The sequence below is a fragment of the Botryllus schlosseri genome, chromosome 6 (genome assembly GCF_051294905.1).
Source record: "Botryllus schlosseri isolate E-star chromosome 6, Bs_hap1, whole genome shotgun sequence".
NCBI classification, from domain to species: domain Eukaryota; kingdom Metazoa; phylum Chordata; class Ascidiacea; order Stolidobranchia; family Styelidae; genus Botryllus; species Botryllus schlosseri.
This window is the reverse complement of record NC_137241.1, coordinates 8,757,314-8,781,293: the sequence shown is the minus strand read 5'-3', so window position 1 is coordinate 8,781,293 and position 23,980 is coordinate 8,757,314. Positions and strand designations below refer to the sequence as shown.

Here is a 23,980-nt window from a genome sequence, read left to right as displayed (position 1 = left end):
TTACGACAAATATGATGTTATGATATATCACGTGTATATTCTACTAATTTTTTCGTTACCTATCTGCAAAATAGTATATATCGTATTCCCGCCATCAAATGATTGGGTAAATAGCAGAGATGAGCGGATTTGAAATTTCTATGTCCTAATCCAATCCAAATCCGAACCTTCAAATCCAAATCCTAATCCTAATCCATAACTTTTTCATATTCAAGTCTATGTCCAATCCTAATCCAATTCCAACTGGAAATTCAGAAAAAATACTAATTTATGCAATGGAGGAATTCGAAAATTTTCTTTCACAACCAACGATTCACTTGATTCAAGATAACTTAGTAACAATAATTACATTAATAACTGATCTGAATAAAGTTTGTCGCCATTCGCCACACGACATTTCAAGCTCCCAGAAAATAGGTAAATCCAATCCAAATCCTAATCCGTTCTGAAAAAAATGTCTAATCCAAATCCAATCCAAATCCGACAAAATTTCACAAATCCTGTTTTTTCAAAACCTAATCCTAATCCATGCTCATCTCTGGTAAATAGTACGCCAACGGTAATTGTGCTAGATTGCCTGACTGTTTATATCAATTACAATTAACGGGTCATTTCATTTTTCCGCTAGGTCCGACTGATTTACGGTTTTGAATATGAGACTCTTCTAGAAGTAAAAAAGTTCATTATGCAATTGAATAATATTCAAATTCATATTGAAATGTACCCGAATATTTTCGAGTAACACTCGTCAGAGCTAATAGCCAGCAATCCGTGGTGATGCGATTGTTCATGCTCATAGTTCATACGTAAAGTTCTTTTCAATTCTCTACTAGTAGCTGACGATTACCCTTGACGAGTGTCAGCCGAAAATATTCAGGTTATTTCAATATGCATGAATAGGCTACTTTATTCAATAGTTTGAGTAAAAAACGGAAAAGGTCTTCGATAAGCATTGTCGGTCAGAGCAGTGCGAAATTGTTACGGAATTGCGCAACAATGTCTCATTTGAGAGCACCCAATATATCTTGTTAGTCTACGATCGTGCTATAAGGGCGACAGTGTATTACTTGCTCGCAAAAACTAGCTTTTCGAACTACCAGAGTCTTAGTTCGATGTGTAATTCGTACCCGATACACTCAGGCGCTAGCGTAACGTTCTCATTTGTAAATGAGGTCAAGCTTCCGTGAAACCAACACATCGATGTTTCCTAGGAGTTTACTCATTTGTTCCAATTCGTTTGAAGCTTTACCAAGCTAGTGTTGTTCAGGATTCGTCTTGAATCACAGTTTCACAAGTCATCCGTTTGACTGTACTTTGTCACTGTCTTTCTGTGATGGCCTCTGGAGGACTTTCTAATGACACAGTCGGCGAATCGAGCGTGTTGACGCACGAATGCGGGTTATTCGGTTGTGTAGCTCGTGGCGAATGGCCTACGAATTTAGATGTCGCCAATACCATCAACCTCGCTCTAATTGGGCTTCAACATCGCGGACAGGAATGCGCTGGCATTGTCACTGGAACCGGGAGCCCTTCTGATAGATTCAGTGATCACCGGGGCATGGGACTTGTGAGCTCTGTCTTCGACTCGCACTCCCTTTCTAATCTCGCCGGTAACCTTGGAGTCGGCCACACCAGATACTCCACGCAAGGAAAATCAGAAATCGGGAATTGTCAGCCTTTCGTACTGGAAAATATACACGGACAAATCGCTGTCGCGCACAATGGCGAGCTGACTAACAAGAATTCACTGCGGAAAGAAGTCTTAGAGCGAGGAGTCGGACTAAGAACTGCATCGGACAGCGAAGTAATCGCTCAGATCTTGTGTTATCCGTCAGAGAAAAGAGAAGGACGCGACTGGCTGGAGAGGATCAAGTATCTGATGCGGCGTGCGCCGTTAGCTTACTCACTTTTAATCATGCACCAAAGAGAAATTTTCGCTTTACGCGACCCGTTCGGAAACCGCCCGCTTTGTATAGGAAAGCTTATGTCACCCGTCGATGAAAATCATGTAGAAGGCTATGTCGTGTCTTCCGAGTCGTGCGTGTTTCAGAGTATAGGGGCGATTATGCACAGTGAGATCGCGCCCGGAGAGATTGTATCTATTACTAAAAATGGAATTGTCTCACTCGATGTGGTCGCCAGACCTAACAACAAACCACCGGCTATGTGCATCTTTGAATATGTTTATTTTGCTCGGCCCGACTCTGTAATTGACGGACAGATGGTGTACGGAGCTAGGTATCGTTGCGGCCAACAACTCGCTGTTGAATCGCCCGTTGAAACCGATGTAGTGGGTGCAGTGCCTGAGACTTCTACTCCCGCAGCGCACGGTTACGCGGCACAAGTCGGCATGCCTTTTGTGGACGTGCTCGCTAAAAACAGATACATTGGCCGCACGTTTATACAACCCACGAAACGATTAAGGCAATTGGCGGTGGCCAAAAAATTCGGCGCACTTCGAGAAAACGTAGCCGGCAAACGCGTTGCGCTGGTCGACGATTCCATAGTACGTGGTAACACAATGGGGCCGATCGTGAAAATGTTGCGTCAAGGAGGCGCGAAGGAAGTACACATACGTATCGCGTCTCCACCGCTCAAAAATGCTTGTTACATGGGCATAAATATACCGAACACAGGGGAACTTATCGCCAACCAGTTATCAGTGGAGGGTATTGCCGAAATTATGGGCGCCGACAGCTTGGCGTATCTCTCTATCGAGGGTTTGGTGAAATCCGTACGAAACGGGGCATGGAAAACTTATTTTGACGAAAATGCCTCCGACAACATGTCGAATGGAAACAGTGGCGATAAAGAAGTTGGTCACTGCGTCGCTTGTCTCGACGGGAACTACCCAGTGGATTTGGATTGGTAGCGTTTCGAAAGCTACGCTATGGCATGATGGACTTTAAACTGCGTAATTCTATATCGTCATGGATTACTTTTGCTTTGATTTCTAGCTGGACAACAGAATCTTGTGCTGCTAGCGGCTTAGTATCAATGCCTTATTTATTGCCATTTACTTGTGACTTATCTTGGAATTGCACGGTGCGTTTTTTACTGCTTTTGATCTTCTCGCGAGAATCTTTTGTGCTAAAAAATACTTGTTTTGCTGTGCGCTGCTGCAGTCGTATCTTCAGTTATCCTAGAAGTTGAGGAGGTAGGACGGTTTGATACGGTATCGCGGCTGCAGTTAGTATCATTGCATTCGTTAATCCAGCCCCATAGCTTTTGCTAGCGAAGTAAGTATACAAATTAGTAAGACGGAGAGAGCGGGGACAGCACATTTAGGACGATTTGTCATGCGAATTGTCTGGTTACAAATTAAGACTCGCCTCACAGATCATCTGTAGGTCTGTCTCCGTCTTCAAAGAGAGTAGCATCGTCGAGGTGGAAACATCCACCGAAAAGAGAGGAGATTGATTATTACTGAATAACAGACAGTCGATATTGCCATTCGGACTTCATATGAAGTGATCTGGCACGTCATACGCAACCTCGTTCAATCGTGTCTCGGAACGCATTGCATGTTACTCAGTTATTAATAGGGCAAGTTTTTGTTGCACTAAAATCATGAGAAAGTTGCAGTTACTTTTAACAAAAGTTTCATTTATGATTTTTTTTATTGTTACGGTATATGAGATACTCGAAAGACTCCACTGTATAACCCAACAGTCCGGTTCTTTCTGCGCTATTCAATCAATCATGTATACACTCTTATGTTCTTTCAGTTTAAAAACCTACGTGACAGCATTTTGCTGTCAGCTCTTGTAGAGCTGTCAATTTTTATACTTTCCCATTTCACGGACGACCTGGCGAGACCGCCAAAAATTATATTTTCTGTCAGTACGAAGCATGAAAACTATGCAATGTGGGAATAACATTCCACTAAAAGATAAACATCGAAGCAAAGATGGGGTTGTTGAACTTGTAGCTTCTAGCCTTATCGCGTCAGATATAACATTGATGGATGCAGATATTCCAGTGACAGCCAACTGCGACTCTCAGAACCAGGGTTTTGGCGCCGGAGAAAGGAGCCGGAGCCCAGGAGCCGTGTATTTTCGCCGGAGCTCTAAATGAAATTCCGATGGAGCTGGAGCTGGAGCCGGTGGTTTGAAAAGTAGCTTCGGCTCCGATTTATTTTATAAGTTGCTATGCTAATACTTTTGGCTGAATTCACAATATTTTATGGTAATCGTTAAAAAATTAAGAATTGTTGCCTCATTGGCGCCACCTTTTTTAAACTAAGCAATAAGCATATTCAAATTGTTCATGTACAACGTGCTAAACCTGGGTATGCGAGATATGCCGTGCATTACTATATTCCAGGACGTGGTTATACGTCATACCCACGATTTCGTCATCAGCACAGCACTGATGGCCAATAGAGCGGTTTGAAAAATATTGATCACTATACGTATTTTATAAAATGGGACTGATGCTTATGTGAGCTGCGCAAATTAAGTAATGAGTAATTGGCCAGTGGTTCGCAAAGTGTGATACACGAGAGCTTCTTAAGTGGTATACGCTAAGAGTGCTGTGAATGACATCGTACCTCAGATTGGCGAGCTACTGCATAAGAAATTGCTGCAATTATCTCATTAAATTGTGCTTTCTTGCTGTCCGTTGTTGTTGCAGTATAGTACTAACAGGAATAACCAACAAACACCGGTACATTCAAGTAAAATAAGTAAATAAGGTGGTACGACCTGTGGCGATGTTAGCGGTACGTCGTGTGGTAAAAAAAAATAGTGGTACGCGATGGGAAAAAGTTCGAGAAACACTGAATTAAATGAAGCGACGCCAGAGGATAAACGTGACCATGCTGTACTTGCACATGTCGATTTGGAGGCACGCACGCAAAGATACCACACGCCGTCTACTCTCTGAATTAGACGAGCAAATGCCCATTCTTTGGTGATAGCTTTTTAATCATACGGCGAAATTCAGCAGTGTGTTATTGTGTGTGCCTGCGAATTGGAATTCAATCCTGCGCATGATTGTGTATTGCTGTAAGGATCTGCGAGCGTAAACAGAGAACCGCATCCCAGGACACCGTTATGAAGTCCGCGAACAATTTTCGCGACGCGAGATAGTCAATTCGATGCCCGAACCCCATGGTGATGGATATAATAATTTGTTCCAATATTATGAATTTTCATATTTCTATCATCTATATTTAACGGACAGTTACCGAATTGGCCTAGTTAGTAGTTCAGCGTATACGCGAGTAATACAACACCCTATTGAACGTGTAATTAACACGATATTCATAACTCGAATTATAATTAATATTAAATCAATTTGTACTTCAATCATCTTGCAAGATGCAACATGTCTCGAACTTAAAAAATTCGATATTCGACAAGTCAAGTTACTCTTGACTCGTGACTTGACTTGACTTAACCTCACCTCCAAAAATAGAGTGACTTGACGTGACTCGAATTCCAATGTGCAATGACTCGAATTGACTTGTGACTCCAAGGTAGTGACTCGATCCCAACGCTGCGCCCAGTGACCAATCATCTCACACATAGCAAAGCATTGTGGCTGTGACAACTCTCTGCATAAATATATTCCTCCATAACACAGCGAGAACGGAAACAAATAAGATATCAGCAAGATAATAAGTAGGGCTGGGCAAAATCGAGTATCTGAGTGATTCGATTCTGAATCACGTAAAATGCTTCGAGTCGAGTATTCGAGTATCACCCATTATGACGTCACAACAGAATGTACTATGTCAATGTTCAAAGATGTACCTTTTATGCCACCGAGAAGAACATTATGCCTGTTACCCGTCACATTAATGATACTTCGGCATGTTTTCGACCATACCGACTTCATTGCACTTCTTGACAATGTTGTGGAACGATCATGACTTCGGAAATGTGTTATTTCCAGTAACGTGCGTAGCTTTGTACTATGTCTATCATGCTACGACACGGCCAATCAAGGTTTCAAGGCTTCCTCAGTGGAAAATATTATCAAAACTGTAATTCTCGCTGGTTCATTAACTTTCAGTTGCGAGGAGCGTGCAATTTCAGTACTCGAAAAAATCGTCTTTTACTACTCGACTCGAATCATTAAAATTAATACTCGATTCAGATTCGAGTACTCGAATCATTGTGCCCAGCCCTAATAATAAGTAGCCTACTAAGCAGACAAGAGCGTGTATATAGGCAGAAAATGGAGTTGATAAGCATTCTCGGCAAGGAAATGGCGTTAAAATTCAATGTCGCGTTGAGCACAACGCAAATTCGACGACTTGAGCATCATTTGATACTTCTTCAACAATGTTCCGTCCACGCAAACAGCTTACTGTAGCTTAGTATAGCATTCTGGCTGATGCGCGTACAGACCAACTTTGTGGGGGATCGTTGCTGTGTTATGGCCATATCTGTATTGATTATTATTATTATTATCCTCAGCACATGAAAAGCACCGGGGCCTACGATATTCGTAGGCCCCTATAGCACCAAATACTATCAATTAATATGCCATGGCTACAATACTTTGGATATTGCTATATGTGAACCTGTGTGTTAAGTGTTAAGTGTACTGTACACTGCACTTGCAATGGTAAACCGCGAGAGGCAAGTCGCAGAAACGGATATCATCAAAACCAAATTCCGCATCATATATCATCGCATGTCATGAGCTTTTGCACAAAGCTATCTAACATTGGTAAGCAAACTACACTTTTAGAGATTCTATAAATCCAGTTTCACCTGTAACTTGATATAAATACCAGTTATGATTTTAGCAGAAAAATAGCACGATGATTTCGTGAACGATGAACCGACTGTTCGCGTTTGCTTCCTCACATCCATTCGCGATCGCAATTCTACTTCCAAGCTCAAAGACGCATAATCCAAGAGTTACGTGGTAATCCTCTACAACCGTCGCCGCATTTGTATTCGTCGCTCGTGAATCCACCATTTCGTGGTCAATATTTCCTTGAAGGTGTTGCGAAACGTATCGTTACATAAGGCGTAGCAGACTGGGTTGAGCGTGCTGTTCAGGTAGCACAAGTAATAGCCGACAAACCACAATATCCCCGGAACGCAGGTTTCGCCCTCGGCGCAAAACGCTTCCACCATCACCATGATATTGTACGGCAACCAGAGTACGATAAACGTGAGCACAATGCCAAGGACCAGTTTCTCGGCCCGCTTCTCTTTGCTTAAATTCTGCGGTTCTGCTGTATGTGCGTTTCGGCGGTTGTCAGCCGCGACGTGATTGGTTGTTTTGTTTTTTCGCGCGTTGCTCTTCTGCCGCGATTGAACGGCGGGATTTTCGACGGTGTGATCTGGAATTAACGGGTCTAGTTCTTTCTCCTCGTAAACAATTGGGCGCACGGGATTGGTCGCGGCTTCGTTGTTTTTATTGCCTGCTTTACCAAGTTCTTCTGTGACTCGACAGTCGGTTTTGTTCTGCGTATCTCCGCGAGAGCTTGGGACAGCTGGGAGCTTTCGGCCGCATTTTGCGGGGAGCGCAAAGCTTTTGTGTGTAGTGTCAGTTGGGTTACCGGGTAACTTACGAGAGAAATCCTTTTCCGCATTCTCTATAGTCCGTTCCGTTACCTTTGTAAATCTGTGGATTTCGTTTCCTTCTGTGACAGTACCGGTATCAACAGGCTTTTCCTTTAGTCGCATGTCTTCGGTGTGGGGATTCAATAAGGTTGTTTCGGTTTTGTTTTCCGGTCGATCTGATTCGACTTGTTCCTGATGCTGATTGTGGCCACGAGCACTGTTTTTTATGCGTTCGTCTTCTGTGCTGCTGCGTTTTTTATCATCTTCCATCGGACACCCGCACAGCCCCGCGCAGAATTTCCTAAATATCCAATGTCGCATGGACCTTTGGTTGGCATCGTCGATTCTTACGAGTACTGACACCTTCCCTTCGTTCGATTTAGGATCTTTGGATTTCAAATCATCGTGTCTTGAGACTTTCTTCCTGTGTACAGTTGAATGAAAACTGATGTTGTGATTTGTACATTGACTGTTTCGTTGTATATAGTGATTTATTATAAAAAAAAGTTACACGAAGCGTCCGAGGACCGAATCATCACGTTGTTAACCCCCCAAAACGCCTGTCTCGGGCCTCCCATATGATGCTCAACTCATCTGCTGAGGGGATTCACCCCAGACTCCCATAACCCCACGTTTTAATTCATCTCTACCCTTTATATTACAGTCGATTCACAAAAAACTCTTTCCGCGGCGAAATACTTCGCGACTCGAATGAGTCGGAATAGATAACGGCGAATGCTATATGAGATTACTCCGCATTTTTTCTCTAGTCGTGCCAAGCATAAAGTTTCTTTTACATATAATGAGTGAATTTTGCCAATAATATCGGTACTTCCTTATAATTATATTCATTTTTCATCCACTCTCGGCCCACCCTATTAGATTTACCGATGGAGCCGATGGATGGAATAACTTGGAAAGTTTAAGGCTTAAGCTATACGTTCATACCACGAGATCAAGACTATTTATTCATAAGCCGAAAAACCGGTGCCTGACAGTCCCACACAAGCAGTTTACACAATCCTAGACTAAAGCATCGGAACGGTCTCAACGATACTGAATAAACCGTTCTGTCATAATCGTGTCACAATCGTTTTTTTTTTATTATCATTTTTGGGATGGGAGTGCCACATTCAAATGAAGAAATGCAGTCAAACTAATTCGAGCGAAGCGCACCGAAAAATTTGAAATCGAATAAATCTGCGCCACAATATTCTACTTAATGTCGATTTACGAAATAATTTAGCGCCCACCATTGAGCTGTTGATTATATAGACTTGCACCAACACTAGCTTCGCAGAGACATATATTTCGTATTTATTTAGCTATAATGGTTATTTTCACTATTTCAATTTAACTTGTTCGTCAATACATCAATTACTAATGATATCACACAGTCACCAAGGGCGCAAGAAACAAATTTGGAATGGTTGGGTGCACGCTGTGCCAAAACGTACTGCACTCACATCCGATGCCGTTGGAGTCTGTGAAATTCACGTTTTCGTTTACCGTGCACTACTGATGTCGTCTTTCCGCAAGACAGTGTACGAACAACGTATAAGCGCCAGTAACGGAGACATTCTATACGACATGGCAAAATAGTTCTTCGGTTACCATGAACTTTAGGTTTTCACCACAGAAGAAACACCGATGCCGATATATTTTGCTCGTCTCCCATACCTCGCTATATTGCAACGAGGTTACTCGGATTTTACAAGAAAAATCTGGAAGGGTGCGAATGAGTTTGGTGAGGAATTGCTGACTCCGAAATCACGTACCAAAACACAACGTGGACTGTCGTTTAATTCTCATTGACATTGGTTGGCCGCTTGAAGCTGCAGATTTAGCCGTGGTAATGGTCACCTGAGAGCTTATCAAGGCAGTATATACAACCCCGGAAGCTTTAAAAGTTGTTTCCTATAATACAATGAGGGGTAACGTCTGGCACACAGCGTATTGTTTTTGCTTCCGTTGGTTAGAACAATGATTTTCAAAACTATATGCATGGACCAATTAATTAAGTGTAGCACAACTCCGTAACATTCAGTGACGCAATCGAATTTCCGGATAACCCGCAACTTTACAGAGCTATTCTAATCCGAAGAGGTGTTAAGAGCTTAAGACGCCCTTACTTTCCAGTACTTGAATTGCGTTCTCACAATGCCCTACGAATTTTGTTCGGGAGCTGACGGTCCGTGCAACATGAGTCGCATTAGCGTCTGCCTTCTTACGGCGTGTCAGTATCATAATCGAAAACGCTTACATTCTGTTGTTTAATCCTTGAATCACTCTCCAGTATAATACGCACATGGCACTGGCTGGCAGGTAGAATGCTCCAACCGCCGTTATCACGGTGACCGTTTTGCTGTCGTTGATAAATTGAATGTAACACTGGTTCTTGAAAAATAATATCACGATGATTAATGATATTGCGATTCAAAAGACATTCGCAACCAATCTTGCTACATACGATTTTGCATTCCAATATACTTTAAAGACCTGGACCATCGCAATAACGAATAGGGATACAGGTTTTTGTCAAGATATATAAAAGTCCATATATACCCAATTACCCATGTATGCAAGAGCCTCAACAGCTGTTAATATTAACGAAAATTGAATCATAATTTTAATATCCCAAACATTATTATTCTCTACTATGGCTATTGCAATATACGCGGACTGTTATTACACAATAAAAATGGCTAAGGAAATTATTGGTTGATGGAATATTCCGACTCATTTGTCAATACCATATGATGTCACGCTTCCACTGCCAGTGCACTTCGATGTAATTAGAATCAACAACAGAAATATCACAGTATGACGGTATGCAGTGTAGAGTATACTAGTGCAGGGATACTCAATTGGCGGACCTTCGAAGTGTTAGATCCGGAACTTATCTGTTTTAGTATCCATAATTGGAATATTCGTATCTGGTAGACAGGCAGGAGAGTGGACCTTGACTTCTTTAAGTGACCACCATAAGAAGATGAATCAACGTAAAGAGGTCAGAGAAATCCATTATTATCCAGGACTAGATTTTGCGGTACCGTTGACTCTCTTTTATTCATTATCACAAGCATAGCCAACCGAAAAGGATCGATGAGATTTCTAAAAGAATTTCAGACTTCTGTATATGGACCTTTGCTAAAAATAGTTGAGTATCCCTGCTATAGTGCCACGGGCGCTTCAAAGTTGTAACAAATCACGTAGCGCAGGAATGATCGACTTGTAAACTTGTTCTTGTGTTTTCCATCTCAACAGATACGGTATGCAAATTTCGATCGATCAAGGATTACAAACAACATGCATAATAGTCTCCCAGTCCCAACAAATAATGTCGCCGATCGATTCAAGATTTACAACAAAACAGATTACTCACCTCGGGAACAGTCCACTTGCCTACTATGTAAGGCCAGGAGATTATCCAAGGAGCCCATAGAATGAAGGAGAGAAACCAAGCAAATGCTATTCCTGCCAATACCTTTTTTGTCGTCCGAAAATTTCTATACTTGATCGCGTGTTTGACTGAAAAATACCTGCAAGGAAATAGTGATTAGAGGCGACATCAAAAACCATCAAAACATAAATTTATTTTGTTATGGTGCTTGGATATTAAATATATTTTTAGATTTTTCATGCCCCACCCTGAAAGGGGCTCATGAGCCCATGGATACAGGCCGACATGTCGGGAACCCCTGTTCTACAGAAATAAATTGATACATTTCAGTTTGTGTTTGTATTCGTATAAGAAAGTATTTCTAAAGCTCATATTCGTTTAGAACAGTGTTTCCCAAACCTTTTCGGTGTGAGGGCCAAATTTAGAATTTCAGAGTACGGTTGGGGTCGCACGAATACTACGGCTATGAAACGGACCCCCAAACAGTCATCATGGCTATTTCGGAGTAGTTTTATTGCGCTGGCGAGACTTCAAAACTGTACACTGTTTACTGCTACTGCTGCATTGGGTGTCCGTTGAGTGAATCAGCTTTTCACGCCTAAACGCGCGAAGAGCGAAAAATTTCAATCCAAATTCTAATCCGTTCCGAAAAAAATGTCTAATCCAAATCCAATTCAAATCCGACAAAATTTCACAAATCCTGTTTTTTCAAAACCTAATCCTAATCCATGCTCATCTCTGCTGTTTAGTGAGACAGCGCGACGCGCGAATATTTCGATAATTCATGATAAAATCGGTGAATAAGATCAGGAATTGCATAGTTGTCCTCTTTGCCCACGTAATCAGATTTACCGGTAGAGCTGAGTGAGAGGTGTCTTTGAAACTGCAGACCCCGTAAAATTAAACATCTTCGGGCGGGCGGACCCATAGGTATGACTTCTTTACATGACGTTATTTTGTGACCTCCTGTCTGCTATATCAAAAAATGTAGAATTGCCTAAACCTACTAAACTGAAAGATCACACGATTTCAGATTGGTATTTCTTCACTGGCATATAATTTTCCTTCCTGCGGGATGGTATTTGTCTTATGAGGTTCAGATTGCCAAGACAAGAACATTCGGTGCCGGTCATTTAGGAGCCTGTGTGGACAATTAAACCTATATGTATTTTGTATATATAACGAAGTTTTTGGTATTTCGAAGTTTTAGGTCAGCATAAAAGCAGTCCTTTACGGCCAGGCCTTTCTCGCTGCCAATCGTTCTGACACACTTCTTGGAGTCACATGTTACATAGCCTAAAACGTCATATGTCTTGGTGCGTTGTGGTGCGGCCATGGCCAACGCTGATATGCCCATTTCTATAAATCTTGCGTATTTTTTCTTGGGGAAGAGTACCCAGTAATCAAGATTGGTGGCAAATTGAAATCGCGCACAGCGCGATAATTTTTTGACAAAGTTGCATAAATTTTCAAAAAATACTCTATCATTCATGCTAATTCATGAAATAATTTTGGACCCCCTTTTAACTCGGCCCCCCTCAATTGGGGAGTTTCGGGGGCCCTGACTATTGGACTACCAATTATGCTGCTTTTAGCTGGCTAAGCAGTATGCATATCGGCGTATTCAACCGTTAGTCGCGTGTTGCACATCTAGTTATAATAGGGTTACCATACGTCCTCTTCTAAGATGATTTGTCCTCTTTTTTGATTTTTTTTAAAGTGTCCTCAGAGGATGCCCAAATGTCTTCTTTTTTGAGATTTTGTCTTCTTTTTTGAGGATTTTGGTTACGTATAGGGCCAAATCCGATTGATATACATTAAGTCAGTACTGTAGGAACGCTACGGCGGCCATTTCGGGAGCTGGGCCGGGAAGTTGACCTTTTTTTCAGTCAACCACCTGTTAATGTGAAAGAAAAACTGTATTTTCCAGGAGTTGAGCTTCTTTTTCTGTTTTAGTCAAGCGACCACGAAATGGGAAAAATTTACCATTTTTCAGGATTTTCCTCCGGTTTTGAAAGTTATCAATACCTATTTATATCTATAGCTACTGCTCGTTCAACTGGAAAGTTAGAGTACATTGCATTGAAACAGCTGTGACGTAACGTTAGCAGTCTATACTCACAACTTTCCTGCAATTCTATAATTAAAAACTATAGAGGCCAAGCCAAGCAAGAGTATTTTATAAATATAAATTTTATTTTTTGTCATAAATCCATTTCTTAATATATTTTGGGGGCCGCAAGAAGGCTATCTGGGGGCCGCGCTTGGGAATCACTGGTTTAGAACCCTCGGACACTGACGATTGCTAGGGTTCTGGTAAATATCATTCTGCCTCTGATTAAAATCGCTTTTAATCGAAACAATATTTCAAATCATGATTTTTGTGATTTTGATGGCTTTCACTTACTTATAAAAGCAATAAAATAACATGGGATGAATGAGGAATATCACAATCAAGGTAATGCAGCGATAATAATAGCCCACTATATGACACTATTTTTGGTTGGCTTCTTTTTAGTGTCACTGTATGTTATATGGAGCATTAAGTTCGAAAAGCCATTTTTTAAAATCTAAGATACAATAGCACTGTCTTCAAAAGCATATAGAAGTGGGCTGTGCTACAAGTCGGAAGCTACGGAATCAAAATTAGTGATAACGGCCTGGTGCAAATCACCACAGTAGTCGAAAAATACCACGAATACCACAAACTACTACTACTACTACTACTACTACTACTACAACAACAACCCTCCTTGTTTTTTACTGACTGCGTACCTGGTTTCCAAACTAACTGTGTGAAATTAATTTAAACCCACTACCAATCAATTTATTATTGCGTAATCAAGTATGATTGAGTCCCCTTGAAACCGGCTTTCGGGTGATATGTTGCTGTGTAATTCCGGTGAATACCGAATTGCGTTAGACATATTTGAAACTAATGTTATGCATGATTGATTTTCAAAACTATTGTATATTGATGATGTGCAATGCAATTACGTGTCGGTCTGGATCCCGCGCCGCAAAAAAAATTATTGCTGTTTAGATATATGAAAATATCAGCATATTGTCGGTGATGTTTTGTATGCTGTTTCTCCCCAGTTATTGTTGAATTTTCACAATCCCTACCTTGGCATCCTCGCGAAATGTCCCGAGAGATTGTTGGTCACGTGACTGGATGCCTATTCCGGGAATTACACCATTTGAGACGTCATTAGTCATTCTGAGTTAACCGCGATAATGCATCTTGAGATATTCAAAGATGTCACCAGCAATTTACTAGCAAAAGTCCGCGGCGTCTCTTACCGATTCACTTCTTCTTACTATATCTGAGTAATGATGATAAATCCTTTGTTTTCTACTCCCATATTATAGTATCTTTCGTGTCTTGAAAATTAATACTTCTGCTTTTTGAGTAGAGATCTACTAAATATTCGATATCCGATGGATCGTTTGTAAAATTAATGCGATGAGGTGATGCGATTGCCCAATGCCCATAAACATTGTTAACCGCTTGAATTGCGCTCAAAAAGTCCACAAGTATTAGTATATTGGAATTGCTGTTTTCATAGCCCATTGTGGGGGTAACTTTATTCCCACCAATTCTGCAGTGAAGGAACTCGATTCGTTTATGATAGTGGTTGCGCCGTTGATAGTTCGCGATACAAAAAACGCTGCCGGTGCTCGCAAATGCATGTAAACCCGGGTCGTAGGCCACATTAGCCCGGAAACTCTCTGCGGGCGGCTCAAAATCCCGTCGCGGGCCGTATATGTCACCCGTCTCTGCTCTAGGTTATGTCACCCCGGTGTTACGCTATAAATCATAAAGGGGATGTAAATCTACTCCAATTCTTGACAAAAATCAAAAGTCTGAAAAGTATATAGTTTGGATTCAAAACTGTAGAAGTACTGCTACAGTAATCTAAAAATATCAGTACTACAGTAAGTAATGCAAGTTGCAAATACCAACTTGAGTATTCGTGAGTTGAAGCACTTCGTTACTGACTGTACCTGTCCAAGCAAATCAGAAGTAAGTTCAGCACGGATGCGTTTGAGGCCCAGTAATCGACGGTGAGCCAGAAATTACAGGCAATGTGACCCAACGGCCATTCTCCGTACACAACGTTTATCGTGAACAAATTCATCGATATCGTTCCAACCAGTAAATCCGCCATAGCCAGGCTCAAAATAAAATAATTGCTCAATGTCTTCGTTAACGGTTTGTTGAGAACAAACGCCAAGATCACCAGGGCGTTCCCGCCGATTGTGAGCAAGCTCATGATGGCGAACGGAACAGAAACTGATACAGCCTGGAAAATAAAAAATGATTATCGATCACGACAACGAAAAGTTGTTGCGTGTTTAAAATCTAGGCGATACAAAATGAATCGGGAAATCGGTGACTTTTAAACGTTGGGGCTTTCGAGTTGAGGTTAACCAATATATATTGGTTTTTGGCCATTCACCAGCGCCATGTGCACTATAGGCACATACCTCCTAGCATTTGAAGCAGTTTTGCTAGATGCATACCATATAGCGTATTTGTGAATCAATATAATTGTTAGTATCTTATAGATACGCAATTGTCGCTATTACATCACATCCAAACCCCATCGTGTTGATATTGTCTGTAGTAAATACGTTTGTCGGAATTAGAGCAACGAAGTATCGGCGGCAACTACGTTTAAGGTATATTTTTCAATTTTTCTCAATTATATTATCTATATAGCCTCGGCATTGGTCAAGGGTCATGGTCATGAGCAGAAAGCATATTCATATGCACTCGGCTTACGTGATTGCCTCATTATGTCACTGAACAATGTTTACTAAGCAGCAGTGATGAGCGGATAGTGCTTTTCGAGACTCCGAATCCCTCCGACAAAATTAGTGTCTGGGGAAAACTCCCTCCGACTCCGAAGAGCTCAATCCCAGACTCCGAGATACTCCGATGAACCTCGTCAAGTATCCGAAACAGTGGCAAGCATGGTACATGGTACACATGGTACATGTGATAATGTGGTTGACTCATAGTATTTTTTACTCTCCAGCCCCCAATTGCAGTGAGATGGCTAATTTTTATCCACTTGGCAATCATTTTTGCATGTTACCCGTCATATTACAACTTTACAAGGTGTCAACTATCTGCGTTTTGGTTTGTAATCATAATCAATAGTGTATTCTCGTCAGAGCTATCCAAAGATAACGGAGACAAAAGTTACAATACTCCGACATTCTCCGAAAAAATATCTGTAGTAGACTCCGACTCCGCTCCGACTGTCACAAAATCGGCAAAACTCCGCTCCTAATCCACTCCGACTCCGCGCCGATGCTCATCACTGCTAAGCAGTGTATGTATATTATAGGGTTATCATTAGGGCTGGGCACAATGATTCGAGTACTCGAATCTGAATCGAGTAATAATTTTAATGATTCGAGTCGAGTAGTAAAAGACGATTTTTTCGAGTACTGAAATGATACGCTCCTAGCCACCGAAAGATATTTTATCAACTAGAAGTATGGTTTCGAGACTATTTTCCACTGTGGAAGACTTAAAACCTCGATTGGCATATCCCAGCATACGAAACATATAATACAAAGCTACTATTGTAACGGGAAATAACACATTTCCGAAGTATTGATCCTCCCACAACATTGTCACGAAGTGCAATGAAATCGGTAGGGTCGCAAAAATACCCAAGTATCTTTATTATGATGGATAACAGGCATTATATTCTTTGTGGTGGCTTAAAAGGTACATATTTGAACTTTGACATAGTATATTCTGTTGTGACGTCATAATGAGTGATGCTCGAATACTCGACTCGACTCGAAGCATAATACGTGATTCAGAAGCGAATCACTCTGGTACTCGATTTTGCCCAGCCCTAGTTATCATACGTTCTCATTCGTAAATGTCTTCCGAGGACGCCTAAATGCCCTCCTTTTCGAGAATTCATCCGCCTTCACAGCTTTTAGAGCTAAGAAATGGGCATAAATGACGCTAAATAGGAAATTCGTGGTTCGAACGAAAGTGACGACCTTTTGTTTTTAGTCAACCAACGTAAAGTGTGAAAGGAAAACTGTATTTCTGGTGTTGAGCCGGAACGTTAGCCTTTTATTTCGTCAACCAACCACAAAGTCCGGAAAAATTTACCATTTTTTCCAAATTCTACTCCACAATTCTAAGTCTGAAAATTTTGAAAAAGTGTCCCTCTTTCTCGATTCCAAAATATTGTAACCTTGGTATATTGTTAGTGTCGACTCAGAACGACCATTTAGAGACCAGTGCAAAAATGCGAGGCTTTGCATTACAAAGTGTCTTCATATTGTTCGGTCGACGAGCAACAGTGCGATATCGATTGCTTAATTGCAAATGAGTTTATATACAGGTAGGGTTGCATTTAAAACAAAAATCAATTTAAAACAAACATGTTAAATACAAGACCCTTGTTTAAAACATGTTTTTTATTGTTTTTTTAAGCCATGACGTCACGAATATTCAATTGTTACGCCATAGTGGATTGACATTGACAATTGAAAATATAAGGTAAGTATAGCTCCTTTGACGAAATATCTACGTATACTATAGCTGTTGGACGGACTATTTTGAGGGTTCCAACTGTTCCATATCGTATACGTCGGCTATCTAGGGTGGTAATTGTCCGTAGGCTCATACAACATGCTTTTTTGGAAAGTATTTACACAATCATGGCATGATTTTACAACTTAAAAAAAACATATTTTTAAAAGGCGTTTGTTTAAAACACTGTTTAAAACATGTTTTAAACAAACTTTCGTTTTAAATGCATCCCTATATACAGGCCTATTGGAGATAGAATTGGAATTGAACTTACACTATTATGGCATAATTATACAACGTTAATAGCATTTTGAACGCATTTTTTAAAACACTGTTTAAACATGTCTTAAACAAGTGTCTTGAAGCACCACTTCTTTAAATGCAACCCTAATTACTAGGGATGGTGTGAACGTGAGGCTCGCGTTCGCGTTCTGTGTGTGAACCTCAGATATTTAAAGGTTCACGTTCACAAACGAACCTTGGTAGGTTCTGCACTGTGAACCTTTTCATATACCTTATTACAATTCCCACTTCATCATAGCATCTTTGGTTGAAATTTGTTGCATTTTAACTGCGGGCCACTCTATCAATGGCGCTGGCAGCATAAAAAAAAATCAACACTAAACGAGCATGTGCACCTTGACAATCTCAAAAATTTTACTTGCTTTGTTACAAAAGTTTGCTCAAAATATCCAGATTTCCGTTTCTGAATATTCAGTGAATCTCTGCTGTGAGCTTGATCCGCAATCACACACCATCAAGGGCGAAATAAACTACATGTAGTCAGCGAATGATGCTTATTCAACCAATCAATGAAATTGATATCGCTGTCTGATGTAAAAGAATCTAGCAAGCGTATGGGGTCAATCTTGACTTCATATGTATATTGTATCATATAAACCAAATCCGTGCGATTGGGGTGTTGGCTACTGCTGTATAACTTGTTAATGGCGTGATATCGGTAACAAGTATAGAAACCCGTTTTACACTCTGCTCAAGATCAACGTAGCAAAACTCAGACGCCGAATACATTGTCCCGTCTAGCTTATACCATTTAGGCGTAAGCTTATATTCCTAAGTCCTCAGCGAAATCGTAGACAAACAGACGAATGATATTGATTTTATGAAATAATTATAACGTGTTAATGTTTCAGATGATAGCCTACATTTAGTGATGCTTAAAAAGTCCGCATTGGTGATTCATTGTGATATAATGCGGCCCGAATCGTCGCTAGGTTTCGTGCACAATAATACATTATAAATTAACACTTTCCGGGAGAGTAAGGTTGGAATTCGTAATATGACGTCACATGACGTCATAGGTTCACGGTCGCGTTCGCATATAACTTTTCAAAAAGTTTCATGTTCACACGAACCAGGACCTTTCAGGAGTTCGCACCATCCCTAAAAGTCCCCGTGTGAATTCTATTTCGTGCCTGATATACTGCTGATCACTTTCTTTTATCATGTCGCAAATACGCCTATCATAGACGGATAGTAAAACAGGGACCAAATCTGTCATTGAATTCTTATAACGTATTAGTTTCCGCGCAAGTTCTTGTCATTGAATTCGAGGATTCGTGTAATTTATTGTTCTGAATAATTTAACATTTCGATATTTATCTCTCCTGAATATATCATTGAGACGAACCATTTTCTTACCACAAACTTTTACTTATTGCACTGTGTGCTTCCAAACCATTTTCAACTCTTCACCCCCTTATCAATCTCGACACAAACTTTCGCCCCTCATATTCACGGATCCGCAAAAAGAGGACACGTAAACGGAAGATTTATTTACCTAACTCAGATCGACGATGAATTTTCTAAAAAAATACCGTTTTCCGAGGTGGTATAGGTCAGTGGTTCCCAAATTTTTTGCTTGTGGCACACCGGGGACACTCTCAGCGCACTTACAAAAAATGTAAATTTATGTGGTAATGCGCTGGCTATGCTCATTTATACGAACACAGATGCCACTGAAACGAATTTACATTGGATTGTTGACGACACCTCCGTATTTCGTCGTCAATTTCAAGCAGTCTCTATCGAAAACAGCTTTCAATATCATTCAAAACAAAGAAGCTATACGTTCACATAGTCATATAGATACAAGTGGCAATGTAACTTGAATCGGTTGATATCGGTCGGGATTTGAAATGAGACAACCATTTTTGCGGAAAAAGAGTTTTTAAAATCGGGATGTTTCTTATATATCGATGAGCTGTTCTTCAATGAGATCGCTTGTTTCATTGATTCCAAATTAACTGACTACCCATTTAAATTTGTGAACAACAAATCTCGAGACGAAATATTGCAATGCAAGTTGAAGCCCAGGCAATGTGCTCAGATTTCCGGAGTAATAATATGTTGAGGTGATGCTCCACAAAATCACAAGGAACGTAAAACGAATCTTCGACAGATAGCAGCCCAATTATATAACGTGACAATTAACCTACACTCATCGGCAATGTCATGATTGGTTGCATTGTAATATCCACATGTGCTTATTTATCATATATGAAGCGGTTAAAGCGCCTTTTTCGCATGTGCTTGCCTGCGTGCCTTGATCTAAATAAATTACAAAAGTAACCGCGGTACACCAGAGAATCTGTGGCGGCACACCGGGAGCCGGTTTCCGCGTATACTTTCCGTTGAGTTAGCCTCTTTTTCAGGTTATATGCAGAGTAAACCGTCTTCATGTGCATTTTTTTGGCCGTGTTAGTTAAATATACCCCACTGGACGTTCTAACATTTTCGCCCCCTTGTTTCTCAAATTCACCCACTGGCCGCGATATCGCCCACGTTGGGAACCACTGCACTAGAACGTTCGCGATGAAAGCGCTGCTCGTTTTTACCACAAATTATGTAATGAAGAGCTTCTAGGAGGCACAGAACCTATACAGTCTAATGGTATACTCATTTAATTATTATAATATTAATAATAACAGAAGAATAAGCGAAAATTTCACCTTCACAATCCAATTGGAATTATCGGATCCGTTGCCGGTTCCGGTTCCGTTCCCCGTAATGTCCGACTTGTTTATCGTCCATGATTTGGTATTGAACGTAGTTATAAAACCTATAACGGCAATATGGAAATCGATAATATGTCTCGTAAACCGTGCAATGCCAACGTTACCAGACGCATTGTCGTTGGTGGGTTTCCCATGCGCGGCGGACGCTATTATCAGTACGGAAAAAAGCTTTACGTAATCGTCCAATGTGAGTCTTCTCATTTCGTCGTTGACGGAATCTTTTCGCGCGGAAATGGTGTGCTTCGCGGCACATAGGTTGCAGATGACTTTAAACTCTAATAAATACTCATGTCCTATACGCGGGATATAAAGATCGGAATCATTTTTATAACCGGGGTAGATACTGCGACTTAGAACGAGGATATCCGAAATTTGTACGATTGTGACTGAACGGCTATATGCATGAAGTCATTATAGGCAATTGCCCTGCAGAAGCCGTATTGTAGATAAATGATTCTTACTATATCACAATTGAGAAACAGGTCGATCAAGCAAACCCTTCCGGGCCAGTTGGAAATCGATTTAAATTCAATACAAGTTAACTGGAGTACTTATGTGGTGTTTAGACTGAAGAAATTAATTTCGTAATGTAGACTACTCCGCATTGTGCTTCGCGACGTGTAGGCCTGCCTACGTAATACACGGGCGCCACGCTAGATAGATGAACGGTTGAGCTACGAGATTTAATTCCAAGCTCATCTTAACCTTGACTACCTAAATTTGACAACAGTAGCTTGACACGAGCCATTCTACAGCCTGCATGCACTATTACACATGACGTGTAGACCTACTGTGAGTAGAGTGGTTTTTGTCAACGTCTTAATAAGCTATTGTTGTATTTCTATATTTGTTAATTACTATATAGGGATTGTGCGAGCCCGTGAAATACACTAGTTTGTATACGAACAAGAACTTTTATTAAACATTCGCTGCAAACACTGGCAAGTGACGTCAATTCATCTCACATTGCTATTTCCAAACACTACATTTCACTATAACCCAGACCTGGGCATCGTGCGGCCCGCGACGCGATTCTGACCGGCCCGCCAAAACGTTTCTTGGAATTTAGACTATAAAATATATTTACTAATGTTAATGCGTGGACAAAAACTATAAGCTGTATAAACTGAACCGGAAATGCGTTTACTCTGAAGTCTGGGTTATTTATGCACATGCACTGTGATTACGTAACCTACGTATGTCGTGTGAGTAATCCCGGTTCAAAATAAAGCCAATATGGCGAAGTATGCCGTTACAAATCTCTGTTTCCATATTCAAGCTCAAATCTTGTTTGTTACTAGGTCTGTGCTTTAGTATAAACTGTTATGTCATACGTGTCCAAATCCCAATTAGTAAAATAACGCAATCAGTGCGCGTGATTAGCGGTCATCCTCTCTCACGAACGATGTTATGTCAAGCAATGAACGATGCTGTTTGAAGGTCGACATTTCAAAAAGATTTTGAGAACTAAATATTTGTTTACTGGAATCAGTTGCGAGCTTTTTTAGTTTATGATGAGTCTCCGTGGACTCTAATAGAGTGGCAATATGACAAAAATCGTGCAGTGAAATGCATACATTCGGCTGGTGCGGACCGGCTAGCGGCGGCAAGACTATTACCAAGACACACAGAGCAATGGTCGCGGTCGCAGCCTAGTGTTAACACGTCCACTTTGCAACATCTATTAACACTGTATTTCATTGCTTTCAGTTTAACTGCACGTCGCAGAAGTCTAAAGAACTTTTGTCTCGGCCCGCCAACGTATTTTCTGCTTCTTATTTGGCCCACCGGAAAAATAATTGACCACACCTACCCTAAAACCCAGGGACGGGCAACTTCTACGGTCGGCTGGCCGGATATGGGAAAATGAAGTACTTGGCGGGCAGAATTACAGAATCTATACATTAATCGCGTAGTTATTCACCTACAAGGAATAAATCTAATCTAATAAATTTAATGTAAATTTTAAGTTTAAAGAGACCAAGAACAGTATTCAACGAATTTATTAGCAATAGCTGTTGAAGTCAATCAGACATGCTGCGGTCGATCAAAGTTGTCAACAAGTTCTTGCTATGTGATGGATTAATAGCTGCATTTTAATGTTATCTACGATGCAACGGCTTGCAAGCTAGACGTTCAAAAACCACAGCCATGCGCGAGAGTGCCTATGAACTATATGTAGATATATCGCTTGATTGATTCACTGTCGTTTAAATTTGGCGTCCTTCCCCCTTTGACGGACGCGCAAGCGACACTGCTGATAATTACATTTTCACTGGGTCACCTTCTCGGCCTATTGATTTTGCTAAAGTCACCAACACTGAGTTGTGCTGCAATGTCATGGGTCAAGTTTGCAAACCTAGAGGGTTTAGAGCAGGGGTGGGCAACCTGCGGCCGTACGGCCGCATGCAGCCGTGGAGGCATAATTGTGCGGCCGTGAGCGCGTGATGTAAAATGCATATGCTGGCGGCCGTGTGTTGATGGATCATATGTTAAATGTATGATAAACTTAATGCGACGATGGAGGGTATAGTTAAATCAGTGTGCTAAACTCTTTCACTGCATACTCTGTGACAACGTTTCCAGCTGCTTCAAGCGACATAATATGATACTGCAACCTACCGACTAAAAGACAGACCTACGGGGCTCGTTCACTTTAGGACCAAACTCACTACAGCCTTACGGAGAAAATGTGTTTTTGGTCCGAAAGTGCACGAGCCCCGTCCATGTCCATGTCCGGGTTCGCCATATTCGGATTTGCTTTTATTAGGCTTCCAGCGGTACGAATATGCGACTATCTCGTCCGTGTGCACCTTATCCAGAGTTGAGGGCACAATAATAATTGCTAAATGTGGATCTGTTTCCATATGTCTGTATTCGAGTCAACTATTATGAAATTGACCAATCCTCATGTATGTGGGCAGAAGGAGTTTCTATACAATATTGAAATTTTTCCATTAACATAAACCGGTAATCGTCTGTGTAACGCATTCAGTGAATTGGATAATTTTATTTCCAGTCGTCTCTTGTCATGACTACCGGTATAGAAATTAAACTTGATGGTACCGGTAGAGCTGACTTTGCCTAGTACCGTTTTATTATTGCATTGTTACGCCACACTTTGCCAATTTCGGTTAAGTATGAGGACCAAGGACTAAGCTTAGTCATTCTTGTAACGAAGTCCAAATGTGAGTGACCTATTGGCGATACTGCGATAGGTTGAACTGTAGTTATAAAAGCCTTTGTAAGCGGATAACATGGTGTGGGTGTGGGTGTATTGAGCAAACGGAAAGAGAGACAAAACTTTTTTCTTAGCCTAATTACATTATAAAGTTGGTCTACATCGCATTATGCCCGTAAAACGAAAAAGAACAGTAAACAGACGAGAAAAGGGCATTTAATATCAAATGGGAGTTGGATTATTTTATGG

At 40.9% G+C, this 23,980-nt stretch overlaps 2 protein-coding genes and 1 pseudogene across 3 annotated transcripts in view; 2 read left to right on the top strand and 1 right to left on the bottom strand.

Moving 5' to 3' along the window:
- The window catches only part of LOC145440848 (cell division cycle-associated protein 7-like), a 346,780-nt gene that overhangs the window by 70,773 nt on the left and 252,027 nt on the right, over positions 1-23,980 (top strand). The window lies entirely within an intron of this gene.
- On the top strand, positions 863-3,119 carry LOC145440846 (amidophosphoribosyltransferase pseudogene; annotated as a pseudogene).
- Positions 5,542-22,896, bottom strand: LOC145440844 (muscarinic acetylcholine receptor M2-like). Its single transcript, XM_080318604.1, has 6 exons — positions 20,655-22,896; positions 20,485-20,594; positions 14,944-15,242; positions 10,918-11,074; positions 9,796-9,929; positions 5,542-7,956 (listed from the first exon to the last, which is right to left on the bottom strand). Exons 1-6 carry the CDS (start codon positions 20,749-20,751, stop codon positions 6,894-6,896), a joined length of 1,860 nt encoding a protein of 619 aa, XP_080174730.1. The 5' UTR covers positions 20,752-22,896; the 3' UTR covers positions 5,542-6,893.